The sequence below is a fragment of the Pongo pygmaeus genome, chromosome 16 (genome assembly GCF_028885625.2).
Source record: "Pongo pygmaeus isolate AG05252 chromosome 16, NHGRI_mPonPyg2-v2.0_pri, whole genome shotgun sequence".
Classification (NCBI taxonomy): Eukaryota; Metazoa; Chordata; class Mammalia; order Primates; family Hominidae; genus Pongo; species Pongo pygmaeus.
In genome coordinates this window covers 79282327-79292696 of record NC_072389.2, presented here as the reverse complement: position 1 = coordinate 79292696, position 10370 = coordinate 79282327, and the positions used below count along the sequence as shown (strand labels likewise).

At 51.9% G+C, this 10370-nt stretch overlaps 1 protein-coding gene across 2 annotated transcripts in view; it reads right to left on the bottom strand.

Moving 5' to 3' along the window:
* Window positions 1–3447: 3447 nt before the first annotated feature.
* Window positions 3448–10370, bottom strand: part of CD276 (CD276 molecule) — a 30937-nt gene continuing 24014 nt past the window's right edge. For both annotated transcript variants that reach the window (XM_054451347.2, XM_063652737.1), the window contains exons 7-10: window positions 9595–9729; window positions 8276–8317; window positions 6786–6821; window positions 3448–5023 (exon numbers count right to left, since the gene is read on the bottom strand). In XM_054451347.2, the coding sequence (XP_054307322.1) occupies window positions 5001–5023; window positions 6786–6821; window positions 8276–8317; window positions 9595–9729 (236 nt within the window). In that variant the 3' untranslated portion in view covers window positions 3448–5000. The remainder of the gene's footprint in view (window positions 5024–6785; window positions 6822–8275; window positions 8318–9594; window positions 9730–10370) is intronic.

The following is a 10370-nucleotide window of genomic DNA, read 5'->3' as shown; positions in this document are numbered from 1 at the left end:
GGAAGCAGATAGCTCCTGGGAACTGAGGCAGCAGCAGTGATAGATGCTGAAGGGCAAGGTGGTCCAGAGCAGGTGGAAGGGATGACTGCAGGCCCTGTACACTACCAAATCAGGCTCCACTCTGAAGTCTCTTGAGAGCCCAGCTGGATGTGAATTGCAAGCACCATCTCTGCCCTGTCTAGAATCAGTTTTTCCAGCCACCCTAAGTTTTTTTCACTTGCACATTCTTACTGCCACAGGGACTGGCTAAAAAGGCAGCTGAAACAATTGGCAACTCTCCCAACACTTAAAATGTATCCAGAGATCCCACTTCTAGGGCTCCATACTGTAGAAACTCGAGCACAAGCCTGCATTATTTGTGTCTAAACTGTAGGAACTAGCAAAATATAGGCTAGAACAGCAGTACTATGAGATACTATGTAGCCATTTAAAAAGAACGAGGGAGGTCTTTGCAAGAAGCTAGATACAAAATAGCATGTACTGCAGGATTCCATTTATATGAAGTTCAAGAATAAGTAAAACTAATTGGTGAAAGCAGCTAAGTGGGCGGGGCTGTTGCTTGGGTAGGGACACTAGGGAACTTTCTGGAATCCAGGAACTGCTCTATATCTTGATCTGGATAGTGGTTATATGAGTAGAGATTTGTGTAAAAATTCCTGGAGTCATACACTGAGGATTCGCATCTTGTAAATACTAGAGGTATGTTACACATCAATATAGAAAGTAAAGAGGATGAGGACACTCTAGAAGTGACTTGGGTAAAGAGTAAAGAAAAACAGAAAAAAGGGTTGCATAATGTTTGATTATGATATTTTAGTAAATGTGTAAGACTGATACAACAGCCTAGAAGGTGGCCAGTCTAATAGCAGAGCGAGGATTCAAAGTCAAGTGTCCTGACCCCCAGCCCAGGCTCCTCCTGCTGCCCAGGGTCTGCGAGCGTAAGCAGAATGCTCCAAACACACAAGTAGAAGAGGCAGGATGATCCAGGTGCCCTGGCCACACCATTTTCACCCCTCCTCCCAGCCTCCTCCTTCTGGGTGGTGAGTGGTCAGATCCACTAATTGGTCTTCAAGCCCTGGTTACAAATGGTCCTGGAGGCGAATTCCGGTCACACCTTGAGCCAGGCAAATGAACCTCGCTCTGTCCCCTCTTTAATATGGATGTGACACCTGCAGGCTACAGCTTGTCGCACTGTGAGAATTATTTCTCCATTAAAATGCAGGAGTTGGAGCTTTGCCCAGGAAGGACAGCTAAAAATACTGCTGTCCAGGGCACTTGTCACCAGAGGACTTAGTTGCCACTGTCTTTACCCCTAAGCCTCCAGGCAAGTCCCACACCTGCTGGGTCCGTGCCCGGAACACTTGATACAGTGTCATGTCTGAGACTTATCCAGCCCTGTCGCAAAGAAAAAGCATGGGTTCCTGTGCCTGTTTTACAGATGAACAAACTGGGCTTCAGACAGTTTGTTCCAAGTTACTGTGCTCAAGCTACAAAATCACCTAAGGAGCAACAGTGCATGAGCCTGACTGCAGGGAGAGAAAGAATAGCCCCTCACATGTGCCCAGTACCTAATGGTTTGCAGTGTCTTTTTATTTTTATTTATTTTTGAGATGGAGTCTCAGTCTGTCACCCAAGCTGGAATGCAGTGGCATGATCTCGGCTCACTGCAACTTCCACCTCCTGGGCTCAAATGATTCTCCTGTCTCAGCCCCCTGAGTAGGTGGGACTACAGGCACGTGCCACCACACCCGGCTAATTTTTTTGTATTCTTAGTAGAGACAGGATTTTACCATGTTGGTCAGGCTGGTCTCGAACTCCTGACCTCAGGTGATCTGCCCGCCTCAGCCTCCCAAAATGCTGGGCTTACAGGCGTGAGCCACCGCACCTGGCCTAATTGCAGTGTCTTCTCACCCACTGCTTTATCCAGCCCTCTCAACAATGCTTTGAAACAGGAACTATTACTGTCTACCTTACAGGTAGGGACTGAAGCCCAGTGTGGTGAAGCAGCAAGCTCAAGGGCACACAGTGGGTTGGAGGGGCAAAGGCATAAGTCTTTCAATCCTAATACCCACCTAGAGCACCGATGACAGGACCTCAAGCAACATGACTGATCTCACCCCTAGAGCCATCAACTTTATAACAAATCCTCCAGTTTATAAAGAATGCCACATACTTTTTGGGAGATGACTTGTCACCCCTATTTAATAGATGAGGAAATTAAGGCTCAGAGGTATGAAGGACATGGACACAGGTTAGTAGCAGAGCCAGGACTGAAAGTCAAGTGTCCTGACCCCCAGCACAGGCTCCTCCTGCTGCCCAGGGTCTGCAAAGCTCCAGGCTGTCCCAGTGCCAGGACACTGTCATCCAGAGGCAAACGAATGTAGTATCCTAGGCAGGTTCCCATAGCCCTGAATCTGGCTCTCTGGAAGCCTGTGTGCCTCCTCTCAGTCTTTCAAAGTGGAAGGTGGTTAAAACCTCAGTCCTATTTTTCTTTTCTTTTTTTTTTTTTTTTTCTTTAGAGACAGTCTTGCTATGTTGCCCAGGCTGGAGTGCAGTGGTACAATTACAGCTCATTGCAACTTCGACCTCCTGGGCTGAAGATCAAGTGATTCTCCCACCTCAGCCTCTTGAGTAATAGGACTGACTACAGGTGTGTGCCTGTAGTTAATTTTTTATTTCTGTGCAGAGACAGGGTCTTGTTATGTTGCCCGGACTAGTCTTGAAATCCTGGCCTTAAGCGATCCTCCCACCTCAGCCTCCTGAGTAACTAGGACTACAGGTGTGTGCCACCGCACGTCGCTAATTTTTTATTTCTGTGCAGAGACAGGGTCTTGCTAAGTTGCCCGGGCTAGTCTTGAAATCCTGGCCTTAAGTGATCCTCCCACCTCAGCCTCCCAAAGTGTTGGGATTACAGGCATGAGCCACTGTGCACAGGTGGCTATTTTTCGTACAAGAAAGCCAAGGTTCAGAGAAGGTAAATGTCCTGCTCAGGGTCATAGGGCAGAACTATGTCCTGGGAATGGACCTCTGATCCCTGGCCTGGTGCCCATCCAATTGAGTCAGCCAGAAACAGCATTCAGAACTCTTATCCTGGTGCCAGCTTCTTACTGGGTCTCAGCTTCGCAATCTCTAAAATGGGTACATTAGCAGAGGCCCTAAACAAGCCTAGGTTTGAGTTTTCTGAGGCAAAGAAATTGGGTGATGCTTCCAGTAGGAGGAGCCCCATACAGTGACCAAAGGGCCTGGCTTTCTGGACAACCAACTTCACTTTACCCAGAGGGAAACTGAAGCCAAGGAGGGAGCCAAATGGCCTTGGAGATCCAGTGATTTAAGGACGGTGAGATAACGAGGGCCAGGCTTCCCTACCCCAGCCTGCAACATCCAGGAGAGAATCCTGGTTGAGTCCTGGGGACCATCCTGCTTCCAAACACTTCACAGAGAAAAAGCTTTTTACAAAGACATTTATTTTCCCCAAAATATACCCCCAGTTTACAAAATCCCTCCGAGTCCCACATTTAAATTAGAAGTCCTCACATCTTCCATTCCTGGGGCAGGGAGAGATGACATCCGGAAGGCATCAGAACGTCTGAAGTCTCACTCTACCAGAGGCCAGAAGCTGGCCAGAGGCAAGCCAGGAAAAGACTGCCCCAGCCCCAGAATAGCACCATGGTGGGGGTGGGGGGCAGTCCCCTCGGTGTCCCCAAAGCACTCCTGGCCCTGCCCTGCCCCAGGCTCTGCCTCTTCTGCTGCTATGAAAGGTCCAGAGGGCCTTGGTGCCTGCCCACCTGCCCACACCTGGACAGACACTTTGGACACCACCAGATTCTCTAGCCATGGTGAGGGGCTATGTCCCTCTCTCCAGGTCTCTGCCCCAACCCCATGCTCTGGGTAAGAATTAGGGGTGGGATGGGGGTGAGGTATCCAGGAAGCCTTGAGCACAGAGGAGGTGTGGATCAGGGAGCCAGGCAGGAGCCCCCTGCAAACCGCAGGGTGCAGTGTAGTTAGTTGTCTGTCTCCCAGCTGGATGGGGAGTCCTTGAGGGAAGAACTTTATCTTCCCACGCAGGGCCCCCAACACCTAACACCAGTGCTGACATCTGTAGTTGCTCAATAAACATCAACTGAATGGATACATGAAAAGAACAAAGAGATGGGAAGGTAGAGGGACAGAAGCTGACCCCCAGCGGCCCCATCACAGACCCCCGGAGAACCAGTGTGACCAGCACATGCTTCCGTGGAGAGGACGGGTAGGGGAGAGGGGCACTGCAGAGGAGGCTGGGCCAGGGGGGAGTCACACGTGTTCCAGCACGTGCACCTGCAGGTGTCTCTGCACAGCTGTGCATGTGGTGGGCGCAGAGTACCCTGTCTTCACTTGGGGCAGGGAGGGAAAAGGCCAGTATTGGGGCTAGAGCAAGAGGAGGAAGGAGGGGAGAGGAAGCAGCTTCTAGACTCCAGGAGATGCTGAGGCCACACTGTCCCTGTCTGAGAAGACAAGATTCTACGCAGGTGGAAGCAGGGCTGAACATGATCATTAGTGTATCACGGCCATTGGAGAAACAAGGCCGGGGTGATTATGCATCGTGTCTTTGGTGAAATAGGGCAGGGGGTCAGTCAGTCTGAATATTGCATCTTTTGGAGAAAAAAGGCAGCCAGATGGTCCACGCAGCACTGGAAGAAGAGGGTGGTGATGTGGTCAGTGTACTGTGTCCCTAAGAAATGTATGTACTGTGAAATAAGGCAGCAGGCAGGATAACTTAGAGAAATAAGGTTGTGGGTGGTCTGTGTATTGTGTCTATAAGAAATAAGGCAGCAGGATGACTTGGGAATCATGTCCATTGGAGAAATAAGGCTGCACAGTGGTCTGTGTATCGCATCCTTTGGAGAAGGAGCCCACCTGTCAGAGCAGGATGCATCTGTTGGGGGCAGGGCTCACAGTGCAGCCCCATTGCAGCCAGAGGGTAGGAGCTGTAGGGAGGGGCAGCAGCTCCCTGGTCCTCATGGTCAGGCTATTTCTTGTCCATCATCTTCATTTCACGATGGGAAGAAAAAAAAGGGAGGGGAAAAGCATTAGATGCCAGAAGTTCTATTTTTGGGATTATGCCAGAAGCCCAGGCACCTGGTCACACTTCAAGTGGGGAGTGTGTGTGAGACAGCAGCCCAACGGACAGCCCCCGTGCTGACCACGGCCCTGGAGGCCCAGACACAGATGCAGGTGCCAGGCACGCCGGGGCACCTGAGGGGGACCACCTCATGCAGCCCGCTCTCAGTACCCACAGGCCCACAGCCCTATACACTTCCCTCCACTCTCCCTCTATGTGCAACGCTTTTCCCTTCTCATCTCCTGTTTGTCCATCCTATCCACCCTCCAAGGCCTGGCCCAACTCCCTCGTCCAGCAGGCAGCCTTCCCAGTGTCCCCTCCACACTGGTTTCCCTGAGAGTGACACGGCAGGGGCCCTCCTCCTTCCCTCGGGCTTCCTGTCTCCATGTGGAGGGCCATCCCAAAGACTCATCTTTCAGACCCCACTCTGCATCTGAAGCTGAATGGAGACTTGGGAAGAAGGGCTTGGGCCCTTCCCCTACCCTCGCCCTCACCCATTCTTGGGGCTCTGTATGTCCCTGGGGAGAGGAGAAGAGCTCCCTGATCTGGGCACTGCCTGTGGTTGTCCAGATGGCCAGAGACTGAGGGGGCAGGCTGCCTCACCAAGGAGCAGGATTAGGAAGCAAACTGGTTTGCCTATCCAGGCCACATTCTCCAGCAACTCTTCAAAACCAAGCTGACTTTTTTTTTTTTTTTTTTTTTGAGATGGAATCTCGCTCTGTCGCCCAGGCTGGAGTGCACAGGTGCAATCTCGGTTCACTGCAACCTCCGCCTCCCAGGTTCAAGTGATTCTCTCGCCTCAGCCTCCCAAGTAGCTGGGATTACAGGCATGCACCACCACGCCCGGCTAATTTTTGTATTTTTAGTAGAGACGGGGGTTTCACCATGTTGGCCAGGCTGGTCTCAAACTCCTGACCTCAAGTGATCCAGCCACCTCGGCCTCCCAAAGTGCTGAGATTACAGGTGTGAAGTACCACGCCTGGCCTAAGCTGACACTTTTTATCTCCATCTGCCCAGCTCTTCTATGGTTATTTGATTCTGAACAACAGGAAGGAAATGACTTATCTCCTACATTTCCAAATGTCATCACTGACATTATAACAATAGGCCTAATAATGACTATGGACATTTACTAACCACCCACTGTGCGCCAGGGACATGGCTACCCAGCTGAACACTTTTCTAGCCTCCCCTGAGTTAGGGCTCATATGCCTGGGTTCTGACCAATGGAATGTAAGCGGAGGTGATGCAGGCTACTTCCAGTCAAGCTCTAGAAGGAAACACATCCTTCCTTTCTCTCCCTCTTGGCTCTGGAGGGGGCGTGGGAGCTCAAACAGCCTCTTAGACCTAGGAGTGAAAGCTTGAAGTTGAAGAGGGCAGAATCCAGGTAAGTGGAACCTGGCTCCAGGTCATCAGTGGTTTTACGATTACCTATGCTCACACTATCACAGGAAGGAGGAATAAACTCCTGTCCTGGTTAAGCCTCTGTCGTATTTGGGTCCCATTAGAGCAGCTGGGACCTTGGTTACTCAGCCCTCTGCCATCTCACCAGGGGGAAGTTGAGGCTGCTCTTCTGCAGAGGGGGCCTTAGATCACTAGTGAAAGGATGATGCCTACCCACCCTCTCAGCCTCTCACACACAGATGTGTGCATACACAGACACAATCTCAAGCCCAGGTGTCTTTACCTTCTTTGCTGTCAGAGTGTTTCAGAGGCTGCAGGGCTGTAAAAAAAGGAAGGCGCACATGGTGAGGGAGGAACTGTGGGAAGTGGTGGGGTAAGGAGTCAGGCAGAGGGAGGAGTGAGGGCTGGAAAGGGCGGGAGAAGTCAGCAGAGTGGGACCACTTCATAGCACAAGGGAAGGGGCCCTAGGCTGCTGTCCCAAGCCCCAGTCCCAGGTCCCAGTTCCACTCTGTGGCTTGTCATTCTCCTCTCTGGGCCTTAGTTTTCTGCATCTATAGAATGGGACAACCCTTGAGCCCTCCACCTCCAGCTGGAGACGCAGAAGTGCCCTGAGCCCACTGTACACACAGGGTGATGTGAGAAGCTAAAGGAGGCTGGCAGATTTGTAGGTGGGCCTGGGACAAGTGGAATGAGACTGACCAACTCCGTCACCCACACTCTTCTCCCCACTCCCTCCCTTCTGCCAACTACATCTGCCTCTGAGCATGAAAAATGAGGTCTGATCCCAGAGCTGTCTCTATGCCTGCCACGCTGGGCACCAACAGGCAAAGAATTAATTGGCATAATTTATAGCAGTCCCCAAGTGTCAATCTCCTGCCCTTCCTTCTGCGGGGGTGGGGAGGGAACTGGCATTAACTGGAACCATCCCAAATGGCTCAGCGGAAACCTGCGTCTCCCAGCCCAGAATCCCCTGGGAATTGGCCATGGGCACCAGTGCCTTGGCACCCACCCAAGCTGGGCCCCCGGCTTACTGTGCCATGCTCCTATGTCCTTTGCAAGTATGTCCCTCTCCAGTCACCTGAGAGAGCTTCAAAACAGCCCTCTGGTGCCATCAGGGCAGGGTCAGGATGACATTTTACAGATGGGAAACTGATGCCCAGAGGAGCAAGGCACCTTGCCCAAAGCTACACAGTCTGTAACTAGAACAGTATTGTCTTAAGCTGTTTGCCTAATAGTAGTAGGACTCCAGAATATTAAGCACTTGGCACTAGATATGATACTAGGTCCTTTATATACATTATCTCAATTAATTAAATTAGTAATTCAAACAACCTATGAATCTGTGATTATCCTCATTTTACATAAGAGGAAACTGAAGCCAGAGGGGCAAAGCATCTTGCTCAAGGCCACTCTGTTTACCTGAGATGGAGCAGGAACTTAAACCCAGACTGCCCTATCTCCGGAGCCCCTGCTCCCACCCCTAGGAAGCCACCAGACTCCACACTGTGGGGTCAATCAGGTGGAATCGGCCCTGGCAGATGGGTAAAGGTTGGCAGGAGAAATGAAGCCACACCTGGGAGGGAACTGGGTGATCCACCTCCTGCCTAACTCTGGGCAAAGAGCAGACTCACCGGGGTGGGGAGGCCTGAGTCCAGAGAACACATTTCATTCAAACCTTACAGCAAATCTGGCCCCTCCAGATCCTAGAGTCCTCTCTCCTTTCCCATATGTCCCTCTCCCAGCCAAGAGGGCCAGCTCCAAGTTCAGACTCACCTGTCTTGGATCCTTCTCCCTCCCCATCCTGGTCCTCAGCTCCTGCAAAGGCAAGAACTCAGAATAAACAAAAATCTTTCGCAAGCCCATTTTCATGCCAGCACTTTCCCACCTGAGAGTGCAGGAAGCTGGTGAACAGGGCCTGAGTTGGCCTGACCTGTGGTCCAAATGCTAGACACAGGTTAGAGCCCAAGAGCAGAGCATAGCAGAGCCGAGCCTGTGACAACATGAAGGGGCTCCCAGCCTGAAGCCCACCACTCACCCAACCAAAAACTACCCAGCCTGGAGCCCACCACTCACCCAGCCAAAAACTACCCAGCCTGGAGCCCCCACCACTCACCCAGCCAAAGACCATCCACCCAGCCTGGAGCGCACCGCTCACCCAGTCAAGGACCATCCACCCAGCCTGCAGCCCACCACTCACCCAGCCAAAGACCATCCACTCAGCCTGGAGCCCCCACCACTCACCCAGCCAAAGACCATCCACTCAGCCTGGAGCCCCCACCACTCACCCAGCCAAAGACCATCCACTCAGCCTGGAGCCCCCACCACTCACCCAGCCAAAGACCAACCACCTACCCTCCACCAGCCCACCCACCCATCACCTCACCCATCCACTCGCTCAGTAGCCCTGCCAACCATCAACCTCCAACAGATGTAACCAACCAGCCGTCTACCTGCTCATCCTTCCACCTGTCACCTCACAAGTACTCACCTATCTGCCAACTGACCACTCTCTTCTTCCCTCTCGTTTCCTGACCTCCAGCCACCCCAGCCTCTGACTACCCATCTACTCATGCATCTGTTTACCCACCAGGGTCCTCTCACCCACTTACCAGTCACCAATGCCAGCTCGGGCTGACCCTCAGCCCCGCAAATGGCAGCTGCTTCAGACTCGCTCACTCTGAGGCAGGCACGTTCCCCCCCAGTGCCATGCACGCCCGTGGCGTGCCTACATTTGTGCCGCACAGCTTCCATGCTCTGGCCTGCTCTCTCACACACACGTGACTGACTTACACTTTCACAGGCACACTTGTTTGCACACACTCATCCCTTTATAGCACTTGGCCTTACACTCCCACCACCTTCCAGTCACACTCATCCACATTCATCTTGTGGTATCTGCACATGGACAGACAGGCTCACGCTTGTTCACACACACAAGACATAGACTCAAGGTCACACACAGACAAATCCAGCCCCATCTGCACACACACACTGATTCTGTCACTAGAAAGTGACACTATTGACATCAAAGACACAGCAACATACCCCCAAGACACATAAGTGTGCACGTGTGCACACACATACACACTCACCTGCATTCTCCTCCTCACAGCTCTGTTTGATCTTTCTCCAGCACACGAAAGCCAGGGCCACCAGCAGTGCAACGAGACAGACAGAGAGCCCCACGGTCACCCACAGGGCCTCTGGGGGGAATGTCATAGGCTGCCCTGAGAGGAAAAGTAGGAACAGTGAGACTGTCATGCCTGGCCCCATGTCCCGGAGGACAGCACCATTGGCTGCAGGTGTGAACAGGGGCTCCCACCCTCACTGGGCCCTAACACTATGAATAAAGCTCACTTAAGTTCCCACAGTCCCTTCGCCATACACTCCCCAAACCCTGATACAACCCTGGCTGATGTGGGCATGCCTCAACCAGGATGGGTTGAAGAGTCTGTGGTTGAATGATGCTCAAGTACCTTCTATGGCTCCCTAGTGACTTTAGAATAATGCTTCAAGCTTCAAGCATGATTCAAGGACCTCTATAAGCTGGCTGCTGCTTACCCTCCCCTGACTTTTCTAATTCTACTGTAGGAGCCTCAGCTCCAGCCACACTGGTGTCCTAACCATTCTCTCCAGAAGTAACTGGCTCCTTCCAACCTCTGCACTATTGCTATCAGTTTCCCAAATTCTCTACCTAGCTCAATATTCACCTCCTCCAGAGGCCCTCTTTTGACTGCTCCAGCCCCACCTGGTGACATCTCCCATTCTTTGGATCAGAAGGCAGCAAACTACAGCCCATGGGCCAAAGCTGGCTTGTGGCCTGTTTTTGTACAGTCCACAAACTAGTGATGGTTTTTACATTTGTAAA